The sequence below is a fragment of the Thamnophis sirtalis genome, unplaced genomic scaffold (genome assembly GCF_051295495.1).
Source record: "Thamnophis sirtalis isolate CommonGarterSnake01/CBP01778 unplaced genomic scaffold, rThaSir2_p1.2 scaffold_12, whole genome shotgun sequence".
Taxonomy (NCBI): Eukaryota; Metazoa; Chordata; class Lepidosauria; order Squamata; family Natricidae; genus Thamnophis; species Thamnophis sirtalis.
The window spans coordinates 24,975,919-24,996,449 of record NW_028261392.1 but is presented as its reverse complement, the minus strand read 5'-3'; the positions used below and the strand labels follow the sequence as shown (position 1 = coordinate 24,996,449).

General features: G+C 40.1%; 1 protein-coding gene across 1 annotated transcript in view; it reads left to right on the top strand.

Annotated features, from left to right (window-relative positions):
- Nucleotides 1-799: 799 nt before the first annotated feature.
- Nucleotides 800-20,531, top strand: part of PCCA (propionyl-CoA carboxylase subunit alpha) — a 264,528-nt gene continuing 244,796 nt past the window's right edge. The window contains exon 1 of the mRNA XM_087726871.1: nucleotides 800-880. Coding sequence (XP_087582997.1) covers nucleotides 815-880 — 66 coding nt within the window. The 5' untranslated portion in view covers nucleotides 800-814. The remainder of the gene's footprint in view (nucleotides 881-20,531) is intronic.

The window sequence follows — 20,531 nt, the reverse complement described above, 5'->3', positions numbered from 1 at the left end:
TTTTGAGAGGGAACTATTATACTAGTCTATTAAATATTTGCACCACATGCTGGAAGTGGACATTCCAGTGATTCCCCCTCCCAAGATTCCATTTTAAACGATCAAGTAAATATCATTACTTTCTTTCAGACAAAAGAAAGAGAAGCATTTGGAGATAAGAACTGAATAAGTGCTTTTTTTTAGGAAGAGACATCTTGGTCACCTCTAGATTTCTAGGACTACATCACTCACAATTCTTTATATGAGATGGAGCTAATGGGAGCTAAAGCTTAAAGCAACTGGAAAGCAGCAGAATGCTAAGTTTTGTTCTAAGACATCCTTGACTATATTGGCTGTGGAGTATCTACGCTATGGATTAGGGCAGAAACCTGTGGTTCTCTATGTGTTACAGTATATTTCCCATAAACTCTCCTGATTATTCATGTTGGCTAGACTTCTGGGCACCAATGATCCATAACATACAAGTTCTCCACCCATGCTGTAGAGCTTTGAAATATAAGCCATTTCTAATGGAAGTGTCCTTCAGCTGAGGAGTCTGTCTATCTCTAACCCAGGGGTTGACAACCTTAAACACTCAAAGAGCCACAAAGGCCGTAACCAGAAGCCCCCTGTTCAATTCTGGAGCCAACCAGAAGTCTGGTTCCCCCAACCTAGAGTCTCCTAGTGCAGTGTCCTTTTCCCTCTGCTAACCAGAAGTCTGATTTCCCCCCACCATAGAGTCTCCTAGTGTGGCATCCTTTTTCCTCTACCTGTCTTAACCGAAAGCCCTATCAATTGTGGAGCCGAAAGGGCAACAAGGAGCCGCAGCAGAGGGATGAAAGAGCCACATGCGGCTCCAGAGCCATGGATTGCCAACCCATGCGCTAACCCAATAATACATGTAAGTGGTAATTGCCAACCTTCTAAAACTTTAAAAAGGTTTAAAAGGCCAAATTATCCTGAAATGTTGGTAGAGCCATGATGAGAAATTGAGATAGCAAGGGATAAAGGCTCTAATGCCAAAGGGATTAGAGGGACATTAGATAAAGTCTTCGGTGGGATTCCCTTTCTCATAGTCTCAATCAAGACAACTGTACAGTTTGAACGATAAATTTAGTTTTTCTTTTTGGCAAATGCAATATCAATTAGGTTACTCAGCACAATTAATTTTCTTTTCCTAGCTTGTTATTTTTGGGGTATTATTGTAAGTTTCCTTTAAAGATTTTTTAAAAAATAGCAATGGGTTTGACTTGGAACAGAAACAAAAGTTAGAAATAGAAGTTGGAGAAAAGTTTAATATCAGTAACTGGACTTTTCTATTGTTTCTGGTCTCACCATTGATGTATTGCTTAATTTTAGAAACTTGCAATATATAGAGCCAGAGTATTGTTCTATCTAGCTTAGAACTGTTGAATCCCAACCCTGTTCTAAGCCACTTTAAACATGTCAGATTTAGCTAACTAACATGGCTCACAGATAATGGTTATGCCAAGATTTCAACACATTATATAGAGGCCAAATAAATGTACAGACGTTCCTGAAATAGGAGATTCAAAATAAGTTTCCTTTCTTGAGGTCATTTTTGAAGTGTGATTCTTTTTCTTCTTTAATAGGGGGGGCTTAACAGTATTCTTGTTAAAGACTACCATGTATGGGGCGGAGAGGGCAATTTAATATTTCCTTTTGCTTTCGGTAATCTGTGAGAGTCTATTTAAGATCTAATAAAGGAAAATAAACATTCACTTATCTGCTGCAAGGAATCTAGTTTTATATTTGAGGCAAGGCTGGTATTTACTCACTTTCTCAACCGTTCGCAAATGTGAACACGCGCACGTCCGTGAATGCACTCAGCCTTCCACACATGTGCTATGGCTAAAAAAATTACCTAAATGGGATGCCATAGAGCCAGGGTGCGTGGGTGGGGCCAAGTGAGATTTCCACTATTGGTTCGGGTGAATCAGTCCGAACCGGCAGAATACCACCTCTGATTTGAGGGCTTCCATCATCAACAGCCATTTAGCTGTGTCTGACCCTCGGCCACTCTATGAAACAGCATTCTCCATGCCTTCTGTCTCACACAGCCTCCTTCAGATTTGCCATGTTCATCCAGTGTTTTCCGTTATAGTGTCCAGCCAACAGTTATTAGGGCAGCCCCTTCTCCTTTTTCTGATGATCCCTCCTAGCATGACTGACTTTCCAAGAGAGTCTGCTTGCATGACATGGACAAAGTATGACCGTCTTTGTTGGTGATTTTTGGTTTCAAGTGAGATTTTTGATGAGATCCAGCCTTCTTTGTTTGTGATTTTTGCAGTCCATGGGATGCAGAATAGTCACCTCCAGCACCATAATTCAAAGGTATTATCTTATCTGCCTTTTTCAGAGGCTTCCAACTAAGTTGAAATCCTGATGGTTGAAATTCATCTGAAAACAAAGACTCAAGTTGCAGACAATCTTGCTGTTAGGGTAGAGTCACCTCTTCATGTATATCAACAGAGAAAGAAGGAGTGGGAAAGAGTTGCTCACCATTCATTCTGTACTAAATTGAACGTCTGAATGTAAAGATGGTCAGGCTCACTGATAAACATTTTAATATGGCCCACTCTATTGTCAACAGATCCATGTGAATACCACTTCTGATTTGAGGGCTTCCATCATCAACAGCTATTTAGTTGTGTCTGACCCTCAGCCACCCTGTGGAACAGCATTCTCCATGCCTTCTGTTTCACACAGCCTCTTTCAGATTCGCTATGTTCATCCAGTGTTTTCCTTTATAGTGTCCAGCCAACAGTTATTAGGGCAGCCCCTTCTCCTTTTTCTGATGATCCCTCCTAGCATGATTGACCTTTCAAGAGAGTCACAATAATGGAATGGAAGGGTGCTCCTTTGTTGCCTGGTCATGCCATATTGGAATATGTTTTTTAAAAAGGTTTCCATGGAAAAAATATATCAATACTCATTTCTTTTGTTTCATAATGTTCTCGCTGTTCCACACTGGGCTCCTACTGTTTCCAATGTAACCAGACAAAAAGATCATGATTCCAGAACCCCTTTAAAAGAAAAAAAGGATTACGATGGCAAGATCCAGTAAGTAGAGCAAAATAAGATTCAGGAAAGTAGACATTTTTAAAATAATCTGATGGTTTAGCACATGCTTAATCCAGGAATTTGTTTTCATGACCAGAACTGAAGGGTGAGTGGAAATACTTTCAGAGACATACTGGTACATCCCATTTCAGTTGTGCTCCAAGATTTCTTAATGTTGGTGGCCTAAAAAGCATATACCATAGTTAAATGACTGAGAATTGAAAGTTTAATTAATACAACACCAATTATATAAAGCACAGATAAGCATTATCATCTGCAGTTCTTGGTAGAGAGAAAAAGTATTTTTCACCAACAACTAAGACTGTATATCTGCCAATGTGACATTTTCCATACTGCCATCTGTTATGCTAACAGTGAGTAGAAGGTTTGCTGGTAGATCTCTGGATAATGTATAGTAGACCTGTGTTTTGACTTCCCAATTGTTTTTAAATGATATCAACAAAGATCTTGTCTTTTTCTTGTGAGAACAGAAATGATTATATGAGATAGAATTTGGGTGAATCCAAATAATTCCTGTTGTTTTATGCAAAATCTACAAGTGTTTCTTTAACATTCCTGAGTGTTTACTGATACACTAACTATACATCAAAAACAAATCAGAAACAACCAACAGACTATTACAATCAGATGGAATTACCATAGCACACAAACCAACTAAAGGTCTCCAAAACATCTTAGTAAACCAAAAGACCCAGGAGTCCAAGAAAAGCAGGAGTCATCTAATTATAACATACAGTCTAAGGACTGTAATAACCACTATGTAGAGCAGATAGGCAGAAGACTAGCAGAGTGCATCCATGAACTTCAACTACTGTCAGAAGACATAATAAAAACTCCTTAGTCTCACAGCTCATGGGAAAACTCAACCATAGTTTCAACTGGGGAAGTGGGAACATCCTAAACCAAACTAAATCCAAAACTTCTAGAGAATGCCTGGAAGTTTGACTTTCAGACAAATCAGCCATGAATAGAAGCATAAAATAAACATATTTACCCACCATTCAAGAGAGAATAAAAATGCTAAGAAGGAAACAAAAAGACCAGGATACATCCTCTGCAGCAGGCAACTTCCAGTTAAGTGGGGATTAACACCAGGCAAACAATCACCAGTCAATAAGAAAGGAATACCCTAATCAAAGAACTACTAAGAAGATGTACCCCCAACCAAAACAGATAGAGCAAGTTTTTGTACATAAATAGGGACCAAACCCCACACTCGCTCGAACTGATGATGTTACCTAGTTGGTAAAGACGTGTCTCCAAAAAATCAACTAAGCTCAGAATGAATTCTTACATCACAATTCAATCTGAGCTACATACATTCTCTTCTACTAAAATGTATTATATTCAAAGTTTTTTTTAAATGCCAAATGAGGTTCTGGAATATTTCAAAGATACAGCACAGTTTTGATGAAATTCTGCAAGAACTTTAAGTACAGGAATAGAATGCTGAATCATTTCTCTTTATTGCAAACTTTCGGTAGGAAGAATATTATTCTGTTTTATTTATCACTCATTTCCTGGATCTTTGACTAAGGACAAGGAAACCACATTGGAAGTCTCTTTTGCCCTGCAGCTGAACCACTGGGCCGGATGGAGGTCATGCAGGAGTCAGGTTGTGGCCATTTTGAGAGCATCTGTGCCTGAGTGGAGAGAGGCAAGACTGCTTCAATGTGAACTTGGGACGATTTAGACTAGAGATATCTATGGTTAGAGAGGAGGACCAAATGAAAAGTCCCATTGTTCCATTCCTATTTTTCACACTCTAAAGGCCCAGGCAGTTCTCTGAAAGACAATGAGAATACTAATATAGATCAAGAGCCACATTAATCTGCAAGGACAGAAAAGTTTTACGTGTCACCAGAGAGGAATTAACTGGTTTTTTTGGCATGAGTTATCATTGGCAACATCCTATTTCATGAAACACTCAAAGCTGACACTTTACCAGATGGAGAATAATACAAGTATGATGTCTTTCCGATTCATTTGCTGAAGCATGAATGCTAACAAGGGCTTCTAATCAATTAAATAATTGTACTTAATTGATAATGTTTTAACTAATTATACAATTAAGAAATTGCATTTAAATATGTTTGTATACGAACAAATCTCAAAACAGTTTTTTTTGCTTAGAAACTAAATGAAGTAAAACATAACAAAAGCTAGCTCTATTTTTATAGACTTTTAAATACATTTTATTTTCTATTCCTCAGGCAACATTATTCATGAAACAAAATGGTCCTTAGCCTTCAGCTTCAGCAATTATAATTGATTACTCAGATTGAACTGATTCTCTGCCAATTAAAGATTAATGCCTTTATGTTTGCAAGTATTAAAGCATAACAAGTAGCACTTATATAGACAGCAGGAAGGAAGAAGAGACAAAGACTGAGATCTTTTGTGCCAATAATGAATGAAATATTAATTTTGCATATTATTCCTGTTAGTGATTAGAGATTTAATTATCTGCAAATATGTCCTACCATATACAGTATGGGCTGCAAATGTCCAGGCAAACACTCAATGGTTTGACAACAGGAATCTCTGCCTGTTTGTTACTACATAGAGGTAGTCCATATTTCTGTAGCTAAGTAAGGTAGGGATAGAAAATGGTACCTATTCAGACCAGCACATAAGCTTGTAATTAATATAAATGGAAAGAGCCATAGCTATGCTGCACGCTTACAAAGATATACTAGGTGAAATGCAAATTGGGCATGCTGAAGTAACCACTGACATTGTCTGCCTCTTGTTAGAATAGAGCAGTGTTTTAGGACTCTTGGAGACCCTCCCCAAACCCTTTCAGGGGTCTGCAAAATTAAAAATATTTGCCAGCCTCTTTTGAAAAATAATACAATATTGAAATCCCACCAAACAATTTGAGAAGCAATGAATGTTTTATTTTTAATAGAATAAATGTTAATACATGTAACAAATACACACAAAAGCTCTGTCAATTTTTAAGAGTGGGAAGGGCTCCTGAGAGAAAAACATTGGAATAGAGCAAAAAGTCAAGCTATAGCAGACACTTCTTCAAGAAAGAATTATGTACATTGTTGTTGAAATGTAGTCTTTTTCTTCCATCATGTTAAATTGTTAATACTCAGCATCCTACTTGGATATCATTTTCTGTAAGTTTGAAGGAAAAAGACATTAATTGTTCCAGTGGTGGGATTCAAATAATTTAACAACTGGTTCTCTGCCCTAACGACCATCTGGGTAGGTGGGGCTCAGTGGTCATGTGACTGGCTGGGCGTGGCCAACTCAAGGTCATTCAGGTCGATGGACGCTTCGCCTTAGCTGTTACAATGTCATAAGGGTTAACCGGAGAGGCAGTTTCTGTAAGCAGGTCAATAAAGATTAGACTAGAAACAACACTAGAATGTTTCCTTCCTGCCTTCCTTACAGGATTAGTCCTGTAAAGTGGAAAAAAACAAAAGGAGATTTCTTCCAACAATCGGTTCTTTGAACTACTTATAAAATTACCAACCAGTTCTCCCGAATAGGTGCAAACTGGCTGAATCCCACCACTGAATTGTTCCCACCACAGTTTTGGGAGAGGATGAAAAGGTAGGAGTATGAAACATGCAAGGGAAAATGTTACCACGGGATATATTTTTTTTGGGGGGGGAGATAACTCTAAACCTAGTTTCAGTGTTTTGCAAATGTGATATTGTAAGTGAAGTAATCCCAGAAGAGTTCCCAATTTTGCTGCCTTTGCTTCATCCATTCACTGCAAAGGATGACTTTAGTGCTTCAGATCTGGGTCCGAAGTCTCTTTGATTAATATTCTAGAGTGATCTCCTAACTAGTCATTAGTTGGCTCACTGATCCTTAACTGCAGATCACTCTCTTATTTGGACTGCATTTCCCTTAGGTTTCAAAATAATTAGTCTCATGGCTATGGATGGGATTTCCTGTCAAGTGATGTGAATATTGATGGAGCACCTCAGCCTCTACTGATTAGCCATTTATTCATGCTACATACACCTTTTTTTTTTAGTATTTAGAGAATCAACATTACCTCCCTCAATTCAGCTTCCATGGTTAAAGTATTCAGGCAAATCAGAAGCCAAATGTACAACTTTGTTCAACTTGAAGGTTTTTGACTAAATACAATTTGCTCAAATGGCTTCCCAACCATAGATATTTATATAACATACTATCTCCTATTGCAGCAGGAAACACACATTTTACATTAAGGGTGATAAATTGACAGCCCGTGGGTTGCATGTGTCATGTGCAGGCCACAGCCGGTAGTGGAATTCAGGCCTGGGTCGCAGAACCGGCAGCAATCCAGGCATGTCACGCCCCCGAACCGATTCCCTCTCTGCCACTTGGCAGCCACCATTTTGGATTTTAGTGACTGTGCATGCACAGTTCACTGTAAATTGTTCTGCACATGCGCGAAGAACAATTTACTTTGAACAGCACACGCGTGCGCGCTTCACTCGTGTATTGCACGCGGGTTGTGAACCGGCAGTAACGCCGGCAGCAACCCACCCCTATACCTATGGTATTAAATGCTGGTGTTTTTGGATGTACAGTACTGTTATTTCAGCCAGTACTGTACTCCTCTATCATATTTTAAATTTGGACAAAGCTATTATCTGTAGCTTTAGGCTTCATAGATAGCTTGATATGATAGTAACTGTCTTTCAGGAAAGTTAACCCATCTCTAAATTTTACAGCCCTTTCCCTTCAAAATAGAAAAAAAATACTTACTCTTCAACTCTTATCTTTCACTGGGTTGGCAAGCATTTCCCCTCAGCTTTGGACATCTAGCTTCTAATTCTTAACTTTCTCAACCCCCTCAAGAAACAAGGCTTGCATTAATGCTCACAATTCTTCCCAAACTAAATTTCACTCCTCTTTACCTTTCTTTTTCATTTCTACAACATGTCCTGCTCCAATACATCTGAATTGAAGCATCATGGCTTCACCATAGCTACATTTGAAGCATCAATCCTACAGGAGATCAACTCTGACTGCTCTTTAGAAGGCCAGATCCTGAAGATGAAACTCAAATACTTTGGCCACCTAATGAGAAGGAAGAACTCACTGGAGAAGAGACTAATGCTGGGAATGATTGGGAGCAAAAGAAGAAGGGGATGATAGAGAATGAGGTGGCTGGATGGAGTCACTGAAACAATTGGTGTGAGCTTAAATGGACTCCAGAGAATGGTAGAGGACAGGAAGGCCAGGAAGAACATTGTCCATGGGGTTGCGATGGATCAGACATGACTTTGCAACTAACAACAACAAAAGCCATTTTTAGATCGATTGACATCAGAAGCAAATCTGGCAGACTCTCCATCCCTGAACAGTATTTAACATATTTATATTTTTTTGAAAGGTTCATGTTACAGTTTATAATGTATGTGAAATTAAGTTTAGTTGAAACTGATCACAGTGTCTCTGACTTTTTATTTCTTCCAAAATCCAGTCAGTGATTTAGTTGTTTCAGCTAGTGTGGGAGTTGAAATCTCTAGTCCCCTTGGACTTAGTCATGACATACAGCCAGGCACATAGTCAGCCTTGTACTTTAGGTGACTTTGTCCCAGTAATCTAGCACAATGAAATCACTTCCTCCTAAAATATCCTGGAACATCATTCTTCATACTTTGGGTTCAAAAGTTTGTCCATGCTGTTATAAAAAGTATTAAAACATATTCATTGGATGCAATACTTGTTTCATGTTAGCTTCATCAGTTAGTACAGTGTTTCCCAACCTTGGGCAAATTGAAGATGTCCGAACTTCAACTCCCAGAATTCCCCAGCCAGTGTTTGCTGGCTGGGGAATTCTGGGAGTTGAAGTCTGCACATCTTCAAGTTGCCCAAGGTTGGGAAACACTGAGTTAGCAGGTATTATTATTTACTAACATTCTTTTCAAGGATTTTAATCTATAGCGATTCTATGCTATGATTATCGTATTTTTCGGAGTATAAGGCGCACTGGAGTATAAGACACACCAAGGTTTTGAAGAGGCAAAAAAAAAAGTTTTGCACTTTGCAAACCTCCCCAAAATGGCCCATTTTTCATGAAAACGGGCCCAGTTTTTTTTTTAAAGGGCATGAATAACCCTTAGGAGGCTTGTAGAGTGCTCCTGGGGGCTGGGGAGGGCAAAAACGAGCAAAAAACAGCCCATTTTTCACCAAAAAAAGGGCATGCATAGACTTATGGAGGCTTATAGAGTCCTCCTAGGGGCTGGGGGGGGGGCAAAATTGAGCAAAAAACTGCCTGTTTTCTGCTCATTTCTGCCCTTCCCAACCTCCAGGAGCTCTCTTAAAGCCTCCTATGAGCTATGCACAGCCATTTTGGTGAAGGGGCAAAGTTTCGGGAGGCAAAAATTGCTGTATTCAGTGTATAAGACGCACCCAGATTTTCAGCCTCTTTTTGGAGGGAAAAACGTGTGTCTTGTACTCTGAAAAATATGGTATTTCTTTCAGATACCTGACCTTTTATTGTAGATCATCTTTGATGCGCAGTATTATATTTCCCTTAGTTCTATCAATTCTTTTTTTATAGTCATACTGTAGATCTGACAATATGCTACTGGCCGCCATTGTTCCAGGTATTTCTTATGTTGATTTTCATATTCACTTTTAATAGAAAGCACTCTAATTCACCTTGGCTGCAGACAGCTAACATTTGCATATTTGTATATTCTGTCACCCTTTGAATATCCTTTTTCTGTTTGTCTTCCCTCTGACATTTTAATTGCTTGTATTGCTTTTCATCAGTTTCATAGGTGTTTGGTCAGTTTCTAGCAAATTCTTGTTTTGAGTGCTTGAGATCTAAATAAATGTGACTGAAACAGCCTAACTAGGCTTGGGGTTGTACTCTCGTGTTCAAAATATAATATTCTAAAATGGAATCCATTAGCAACTTCATTCCTAAATTAGTAATTTTCCAAATATTAAACATCAAATTATGATATACCAGCAATGGTTTTCCATTTGTTTTTAATTAAAATCATGAAACTTAATTTTTGCACATATTGAAGTAAAATATACCTAACTAGATACCACATATAGTATAGCATTTTTTAAAATGAAAGATTTTAAAAATGAATGTACTAACTTATGACCTACATTTAACTGTACCATCTTTACCTGTATTTCTTAATAACTGGCTAAATACTTCAAACATTTAATTGTTATTTAGACATATTGTCTGCCATCATCCCAAAGAAGTAAAAAGGGTAGTATGGTCACCATGGCTGCCATATAACCACCTCTTCTATTAAAAATATTAATCAACTCAATCTTCACATTAGAAGATGTTTCTACTGATGGAGAAGATTGCCTTGTGTGCAGCTTGTTCATTATATCTAATGTTTTTCACTGTAAGCTTCTTAAGGACACTGGAAAAAGGGAGATCTATTATGCAAAGCAGCGGTCATATGAAATTCCTTTATCTACCAGCTCAGCCTGTTAATATTGATTTAATACTTTATGGTGTTCTAAACTGATAATAATTAATTACATTAATTATTAGTTTATCTGGCTGCTATTATGTAGAGATAAAACAAACGTGTAAATCAGAAAAAACATGGGGAAAAACCCATAGAAGCTAACAGAATAATTATTTGCTTAATCCGTTTTGGATTTTTACGTATGTCTATGTAGGAATGGAGAAGGGACATATATAATAAAAGAAGCTTTTAATCTCTTAAAAGGTAGTAGGTAAATATATTTTCATATTTACTTTTTTAAAAATGAATCAACCTTTATAATTTAGTATAGGTTTGTCAGTTTCTACAATGTGTTTTTAGGTACTTCCCTGGTAACTAAATTGCTCTTTTGTATTTTCATAATTTTATTAAGATCATTTTGCTCCAAGCTTTCAATGTTAATCTGAAAAAAATCCTGTCAAGGAAAAAAGAGTTCAGTTAGTTAAACCCAACATAAGTACCTCAAACTAAACTTATTTTCTTGACTCACTTCAGGGGCCAGAATATTGCAGATCATACTAATTGCAACCAGCCAATCTACAGGTGATGTCCTTGAATCAGCACAGTCCAAACAGTGTTCTGCAAATAATCACAGAAATTTTAATTATGTTTGTAAACTTATCATAAAGGGTAATTATTACAACATAATACCTGTCAAGATAAACATGGCTCTTTGATAGATAGATGTGACACATGGGGCTAAAGACTGAAAAATGTTGCATTGACTTATTTTCTTCCCTAACTATAATTGATGGTGGAGGGAAGATAAATTCACAGACATCTGATAGAGCAAGTTAGTGTCTTCCTTATAAATATAAATATAAAAACTCAACAGTTTCAGCCTTTTCAGAATAAAAGTCTTCAAACTATATTGTTTCCCACTGATTGTCTTGGCTTCTATTTTCAAGATTCATCCTGCTCTTTTAGCAATTGGTCTTGATCATGGAACTTGGTCATGATCGTGGATTTACATTTTTGTCTGTCATGAACTCTACTGGCTGATATTAAACCATGTTCCTTTCTCAGACTAATCAGAGTAAGATACAAATTTATTAAATGATAACATGGATAGGAGCAAAATGCATCACTCTGAACAGATTGGAAAGTAGGTAAAATAAACATAATAAAAGGTAAAGGTTCCCTTCGCACACATGTGCTAGTCATTCCTTACTCTAGGGGGCGGTGCTCATCTCCGTTTCAAAGCCGAAGAACCAGTGCTGTCCGAAGACATCTCTGTGGCTGTGTCCGGCATGACTAAATGCCAAAGGCACATGGAACACCGTCACCTTCCCACCAAAGTGGTCCCTATTTTTCTACTCGCATTTTTATATGCTTTTGAACTGCTAGGTTGGCAGAAGCTGGGACAAGTAATGGGAGCTCACTCCGTTATGTGGCACTAGGGATTCAAACCGCTGAACTGCCAATCTTTCTGATTGACAAGCTCAGCGTCTTAGCCACTGAGCCATCGCGTCCCATAAAAAACCAAACATAATACATAAATCCAAAAACAATATCTCCTTCACATGCTAAAGGCCACTGCAACTAACATTTCAGGTCTAAATTAACTAATAAAATGAACTTGGTTAGCTAAATTTCCACAGATTAGCGTGGACAAACCTTAATTCAAATCAGATATTTATGTTACGTACCTTGAAGAGCATTAAGAAGCTGGTGCAAAATGCAGGGGCTCCACAAGCTGCGTTGGTTGCCAGTCTGCTTCCAAGGCCCAATTCAAAATGGTGGTTTTGATCTTTAAAATCTTTCATGGTGTGGGACCAAGTTATTTGCAGAATTACCTCTCCCGAATTACATCAGCTTCTCCCATCAGATCTAGCAAGAGAGATGCTGCAGTCCGTTTCTCAGGGAAGTATACTTGGCATGTTAAACAGGGATTACAGTCAGATAAGGCACTAACTTTTCTTCAACCAATTTCATTTTCATAGCACTAATTAATCTTCTAGCCAATGTAATTAATTACATATTAATTTACTTTGTTCAGATAAAGTCCCATTTTAATGAATGGTTTAAATTCTGCCTCAGTATATTACCTCCACTGGTTTATTGCTGGGCTTTTTTTGCTGAGGGGAAGAGAGAGTGGCAATGAATATTGGGTCTTAATCAACTGAAATTGTCCCACCTCCCCTGAAGGAAGCTTGGGTCTGGGATAAGTGTCCCCCTCATAAATAAAATTATGTAAATGCCCAAACTTAAGAAATGGTTACCTTTCCTTTTGTATGGGAAAATTAAGTGGTATCTAGATTCTTTTTTTTAAAATAGAGAAGTTTGTTCCTTGCAGCTGTATGCATTTAGCTGGTGCAAAGCTTTGTGTACCTAATATCTTGAATTCAACAAATGTTTTTTTTTCCCCCTGGCAGTTTGCTTGCAACTCTCTAGTTTGTTCTACAAAGCACTTTGATGTATGCAATATAAAAGCCTTTCTGCATTTTATTACACATTATCCAACTGACAATTTACAATGTTGATTCCTGCCTATACTTGTATACACATTTGCATCTGTATTAATTGTTTAAAGGATGAAGGAAGAGTCTCCGTAAGGAAAGAAAAAAACAGTTTTTAATGCATTTTAAAAAAAATCACAAATTGGAAAGGTTTTCGATGAGTTTGGAATATGGAAAATGCCATGTTGCTTAAGGAGGATTTCATATTCCTCAACTGAAGTGAAGCTAGAGCTTTTGTAAAGAAAACCTTTCATCTTAAACATGCAGCACCCCCTCACAACATAATTACCCTAATTTGTATTCTGCTGTGGAAATAGAACATTTCTTTTTAAACAAATTAAGTAACGATTGCCAAGCTTACATGACCAGCATTTTTTCAGCGATCGGGATAGTATCAGTCTCCAGTCTCCTTATTCTTTAGAATCATATTTTCCATTTTTTCTCTATTATTAGCATGATTTTGGGAAAAATGTGAATATTTAAATATATATTTTGCGCATTAGATCTACTTTTCTTGGTTAAATGTGTAGTTTTCTGTTTATTAGAAAGTATATATTGCTTATGTTCATTCCAATAAAACTGGTATCTTTGTCATTAAAACAAATGCTTAATATAACCTATAGTATATCATCTCCTAATCAGTGATTTATAGTGTTTCCCAACTATTTTGTTCCAATAAATATTGTCCTCAGAAGCAAACTTACAACAGTTTGAACTTATGACCATTTTTCACACTTATGACCGTGCAGAATCCCCATAGTCACATGATTTACATTTGAATGCTTGACAACTGACTCACATTTATGATGGCTGCTGTGTCCCAAGATCATATGATCACCTTTTGCTTCTGATAAGCAAAGTCAATGGAGAAACCAGATTCACTTAAAAACTGTGTTGATTTTGTACATTGTGTTTGAAGAGGACCTTGACGTCTAACAGGTTGTGGGCTGTCCACGATGTGTCCACAGGTAGCTGGTAAGGCCTATACAGGCACAAAATGTTCTGCCACATGTCGAGCAGACATGTGTGGACACCATTGTTGCAGTATTTGCAGCTCTGGCTTTGCGGAGTGCTCACTTCTCTTGAGCTATAGCTGTTCTTCTGTCCTCAGATGTCTGGCAACCTTGGTGGATCAGCGTACACCATGTTGATCGATCTTGTGCCAAGGTTTTCCAGAAGGTGGTGTCGATATCCACGTTGAAAGAGGCTTTCAATGTGCCTTTGTATCGCTTCCTTTGTCCCCCGGGCGATTGCTTTCCTTGAGACAGTTCACCATAGAGGAGCTATTTAGGGATGTGGTGGTTTGGCATCATTGCAACATGGCATGCCCAGTGTGTCTTGGCTTTCATCAGCAGGGTGTGAACTGATCTCAGGCCTGCTCTGGAGAGGACTTCTGTGTCTGGCACCTTGTCCTGCCACCAGATCCTCAGAATTAAACAAAGGTAGGTCATGTGGAAGTGGTTCAATTGCCCAGCGTGCCTCCTGTACACAGTCTAAGTCTCACTGGCATACATCAGGGTAGTTAGCACTACTGCTCAGTAGACTTTGAGATTTGTAGCAAGACTTATTCCACATCGGTCCCACACATTGGTCAATAGTCTGCCAAATGCAGACTATTATCTTGCTAGCTTACCTTGGTGATTCTGCAGTCAATTGTCACTGCATGGGAGAGGGTGCTGCCAAGGTATGTAAATTGGTCCACTGACTGCGGCTTTTGTTCCTTCACTATGTTGGTGGGCTCTTGGTGTTGGGCTTTTGGAGCTGGCTGATGCATCACTTCGGTCTTCTTTATGCTATGAGGAGGCTGAAGTTGTTGCATGTTGCTGCAAATTTGTCCACACTGGCTTGCATTTCCTGCTCTGATCCTGAGTCAGGGCACAGTCATCAGCAAAGAGGAGGTCACGGAGCACAGTCTCCTTTATCTTGGTGACAGCCTGGAGTCTTTGCAGATTGAACCGTTTCCCATCTGTCCTGCATCTCAGACCAACTCCCAAGGAACTGTTCTGGAAGCGTTTGACATATGGCTGAAAACATTATGATGAACAAGGTAGGTGCCAACACACACCCTTGCTTGATGCCATTTGTAGCAGGAAAGGCCTCTGAAGCTTCTCCGTCATCCAGAACATGAGCTGTCATACCGTTGTGGAACTGATGTACCATCAGGATGAATCTATCAGGGCACCCAATCTTCAACATGATGCGCCACAGACCTTTGCAACTGACAATGTCAAAAGCCTTAGTGAGATCCACGAAGGTGGTGTACAATTCACAATTCTGCTCTTGACACTTCTCTTGGAGCTGTCAGGGTGCAATCCACAGTGCCATGCTCTTTGTGGAAACCACACTGTGTCTTGGGTAACAAACCCTGATCCAGGTGGTCAGTCAGGTGGTTCAGCATCACTTGTGCAAAGATCTTGCCTCCAATGGAAAGCAGTGATATTCCTCTATGATTATCACAGACTTGTTGATTCCCTTTCCTCTTGTAGAGGTATACGATGGACACATCTTTCAGTTCCTGAGGAATGGATCCTTGATTCCAGAAACACTGGAACAGCTGAGTGAGTTTATCGACAAGCACTGCACCGCCATCCTTATAGACCTTTGCTGGGATTGTGCCAGATCCTTGGGCCTTGCCACTGGACAGCTGGCTGATGGCCTGTAGGGTTTCAGTCTTTGATGGTGGAGCGTCTAGGCTGTGGTTGATATCCACCTGGGGCATTCTGTCAGTTGCCTTGTTGTTGATGGAAGACGGGTGGTTCAGTATGGATTGGAAGTTCTCAGCCCATCCCTGTAGAATCAGAGTCTTCTCAGTGATGAGAGTTGCACCATCTGAGTCCAGTAGGTGGGGGGGAGCTGCTTGAGAGATGAGGTCTGTACAAGGATCTGAGGATCATCAGATTTAGCATTTAGCATCATTTTTATCAGCAAACTTCTGAATTTTATCTACTTTGGTACTCAACCAGGAGTCCTACATCTTGCAAAGCTTGCTCTGTATGGTCCTGCAAATCTTGTTAAAGGCATTTTCCTTCGGTGTCGTTGACAGCTTGTTCTGATAAGCATGGTGAAGGTGGTGCTTTTCAGCAAGTAGGGCCTTGATCTCTTCATCATTTTCGTCAAACCAGTCTTGCTGTTTCCCATGTGAGGGTCCAAGAACCTTTAGTACAGAAGAGTGAACAATATCCTGAAAGTGTTCCCAATCCTTCTCAGTATTTCCCTCTAATTGCAGCTCTGAGAGTTGGTTGTCAAGATCTTCTGCTAGTGAAACTGCTGTGTTGGGGTTCCACAGTTTACCGACATTGATTCTTTTAATCACAGCTTTGTTTCCCTGTGCATGTTTCTTTGGCTTGACGTGAAAACTTAATTTGGAGATGACGAGTCTATGGCCAGTCCAACAGTCAGTGCTCAGCATGGCCTTGGTCACCCTTACATCTTGTCTGTCTTTCCTCCGCACAATAACATAATCAATATGATGCCAGTGCTTGGAGCATGGGTGCATCCAGGACAGTGGTGGGATACCACCGGTATGCCCTGGTACTGGCGTACCGGTGCCTGCTGGGAGCACCAGGTACCTTTCTAGTACAGTACTCCAGAGAGCCCGCCCACCCGCTCTCCTTACTTATATTTGAGCCGATCGGGGCATTTGCACATGCACATGGAGTGTACGGTGCCTGCACGGTGCAATGCCGAGCAGCTGGAGCATCACAGGCAGTGGGTATGCACATAGTGGACACCCGGCCCTATTGCAGTGTACTGGTTGCAACGGGATCCGGATCCCACTACTGATCCAGGATGTCTTTTTGCAAATGGCCGTGGTATTGGTGATAATCAGATTGTGAGCTGCACATGTCTTCAGTAGTAACAGGCCATTGCTGTTACATTTGCCGATTCCATTTTTTCCAATGACTCCATCCCAGGCAGAGTGATCGGATCCTACTCTCATGTTGAAATCATCAAGTAGAATCAGCCTGCTAGTGTGTTTCACGGATGAAAGTAGGGCATTGAAATCTTCATAAAACATGTCCTTTACTTCTTACAGATTCGTCATTGTGGGTGCATAGGCGCTGATCAGTGTGGCTTGTTTTCCTCTCAGTCGTTGGAGATGCAATGTCATGAGTCGGTCGTTCATGCCCTTGGGAAGATTGACAAGTTTGTGGACAAGATGATTCTTAAACACAAAGCAAACTCCAGATTCATGGCGTTCATTACTGCTGCGTCCACACCAGAAGAATGTATAACCACCTCCTGTTTCAGGGAGCTGACCTTCGTTGGCTAGATGAGTTTCACACAGGGCCGCAATATTAATGTTAAATATTGCGAGCTCTCTGGAGACAAGGGCTGGGTTTTTTTTGGTCGATTTGCTAAGAGGTTGTCTTAAAGCGTACGTACATTCAATGTGCCAATGGTGAGTGGTGTCATCTTATTTTTCTTTGAAGTTTTGTTATTCAACTGCATGAAATGGGATCCCCTCCAGCCGCGGTAAGCTGGCCAGCGTTCTATGAAGCAACTATGTTTAGGGCCCCTTTTCTAGCCCCTACCTCTTACTACGGAGGTAAGCAGTGCAATCCTAAAGAGTGCTGTTCAGTCACTAAGGTAGATGCCGAATCCAGCGGTTGCTTCTGTCAGCAAGAAGATGACCATTAGACCTGAGCCACCTGTGTGCAGATCCTGCGGCTACAGCTCCCAGTGTAGCCATACCTACTGCTTCGGCGCTTGCCCATCACCACAGGACTTTGAAGGTTCACGGGAATTGGGGGCTGTCAAGGCTTGCGCATGGATTGGATTAAAGTGAGGGAGAGGTGCGCATAGTCAGCCTCACTCTCTCTTCCCAGATTCCATCTTGCTCCAATAACAGGACAAGAGTCAAGACAGTTGGAGATGGGCTGGGCGCAGGGGTTGACCAGGGTATCTTTCGTGTCTTGCCGTGCTCTTAGCATACCACATCACTTGTGGAGACCGCCTTCATGACCGTTGTCCTATTCTAGTAGGTTACATCTACTCAATCTGCTGGAATCTCTCTTCACATGCTTGGGATAGACAAGTCCCTATCTCACCGAAACCAATGATCCAACCGTTACTCTCAAGCTGGTTTCGCCCACATGTCAAAGCTGTTGCCTGGGGTGTGGCTGCTGCACATGCTACAATTACTAGGAGCCACAGGTGAGGGCTGAGTGACAGGTGGGAACCAAAGGTGGATGAGCTGCCATAAAAGCTGACCTAAAATGAACTGCCCTAAAAGGACACAACATGCCCCTACACTAGAGGCGCTACCCCTCCCTGAACACCCCACAGCCCCCAACAACTTTGTTACTAATAAAACAACTTCAGTGATTCACGTATCAAACATGGCAAAAAAGTCATAAAATGGCTCACTTAAAACTCACTTAAGAAATTTCTCACTTAGAAACATACATTTTGGGGTCAATTGTGGCCATACATTGAGGACTACCTGCATAACAGTGCTGAAGACAGACTTTATAGGTCCACAATAGTATTTGAATAACTACTAAGACTTTATAAAATATTAGTGAGGAATTGGCCTAAATAATATGATAAAAACCTATACATTATGAACCTGAATGCATTTTAAACAACTAAAGTTGGCTATGGACGTGATGGGTCAGACATGACTTTGCAACTAAGAACAACAACAACAACAGAGTTGGCTAAAGTAGTTTGCTTCTAATTAAAAGAAAACATACTATGGATGGCTCATTTGGAGCAATTTTATGTTCCGGTCAGTGGTGAGATTCAATTTTTTTTACTACCAGTTCCTTGGGTGTGGCTTGGTGGGCATAGTGTGGTTTGGTGGGCGTGGCAGGGGAAGGATACTGTAAAATCTCCATTCCCACCCCACTCCAGGGGAAGGATACTGTAAAATCTCTATTCTCTCCCCACTCCAGGGGAAGGTTACTGCAAAATCCCCATTTCCTCCCGATCAGCTGGGACTCGGCAGGCAGAGAATAGATGGGGGTGGGGGCAGTCAGAGGTGGTATATACTGGTTCTCCAAACTACTCAAAATTTCCACTACACATTCTCCAGAGCTGGTCAGAACCTGCTGAATACCACCTCTGGTTCTAGTATCAACATAGATCCTATTTGCATGTTTCCTTAATTCTATTGATTAAACATATGGCATTGCAAGATAGCAAAGGTGAGCGTAAGACATAGAGTACCATCAGAATACACGCAGGGAAACATAGCTGGTAAACTGATCCAAGCAGTATTAACTGTGAAGTATGGTACATATAGATACAGTTCTCATTGCAGAGGTGGGTTCCTACCAGTTCGCACCAGTTCGGTAGAACCGGTTCGTCAAATCTACCAAACCGGTTAGAAGAGGTTCCACCAGTGGACCCGGAAAGCAGGCCACACCTACAGAAGAGGTTTCAAAAACTTTTGAAACCCACCACTGACACACACACACACACACACACACACACACACACACACACACAGACTCACAGAGAGAAAGAGAAAGAAAGGAAGAAATAAATAAAGAAAAAAGAAAAAAAGAAAGAAAAAGTGAGAGAGATGAAAGAAAAAAAGGAAAAAGGGACAGAGAGACAAAAGGAAGGAGAGAGAGAGAGAGAGAGAGAGAGAGAACACATGGCTGGCAAGCCACTCCCACCAGATCACATGGCCGGCAAGCCACTCCCACAAAAGGAGGCCACACCCACAGAGTAGGTTCGAAATATTTTTGAAACCCACCACTGTCTCATTGTTTCTAAGGCTATAGAAGACCAGGTCTCTTCCAGATGAAAACTCTTTTAACACAGTGCATCCATTACACAGTTGTTAGGTAGGTTCCAGATGCCTTCTTCAAACATGTTTGGGAAAGGCAATATTGCCAGAGCAATAAAACACAACATTAGTTTCTTTAGCCACTCAATCTCCAATGCTGCAGTTTCAGGAGATATACTGTATGTGAATTATGGTGTTTATATCATCATACAGGTAGTCTTCCACCTGTGACAATTGAAGCCAGCATTTTTGGTGCTCAGCAAGGCAATTGTTAAGTGAATTTTGCCCCATTTTATGACTTTTGCCACAGTTGTTAAATGAATCACAGCAGTTGTTAAGTGAATCACATGGTCATTAAATAAGTATGGCTTCTTCTATTGTCAGAAGCTGGCTGGGAAGGTTACAAATGGTAATCACATCACCCAGGGACAATGCAGCTGTCATAAATACATTCCAGTTGCCAAGCACCTGAATTTTGATCATGTGACCATAGGGATGCTACAACTGTTATTAAGGGTGAAAAACAGTCACAAGTTACTTTTTCCAGCACTGATGTAATTTCAAATGGTCTTTAAATGGATGATAGTAAGTCGAGGATCACTAGTACTGACAAACACTGTAGTTGGTCTTCCCTGTTCCTCTACAATATTTTTTCTTTTGCTAAAAAGGTTTTTTTTAGATAATGCTCAGGGACAGCATATTCTTAGAGTGATATTTGGATAAAATAAATAGTAAATGAAGTTCAGCAAGCATGCTCCTTCCTTTCTCCAATCCCCATTAAGCACACCT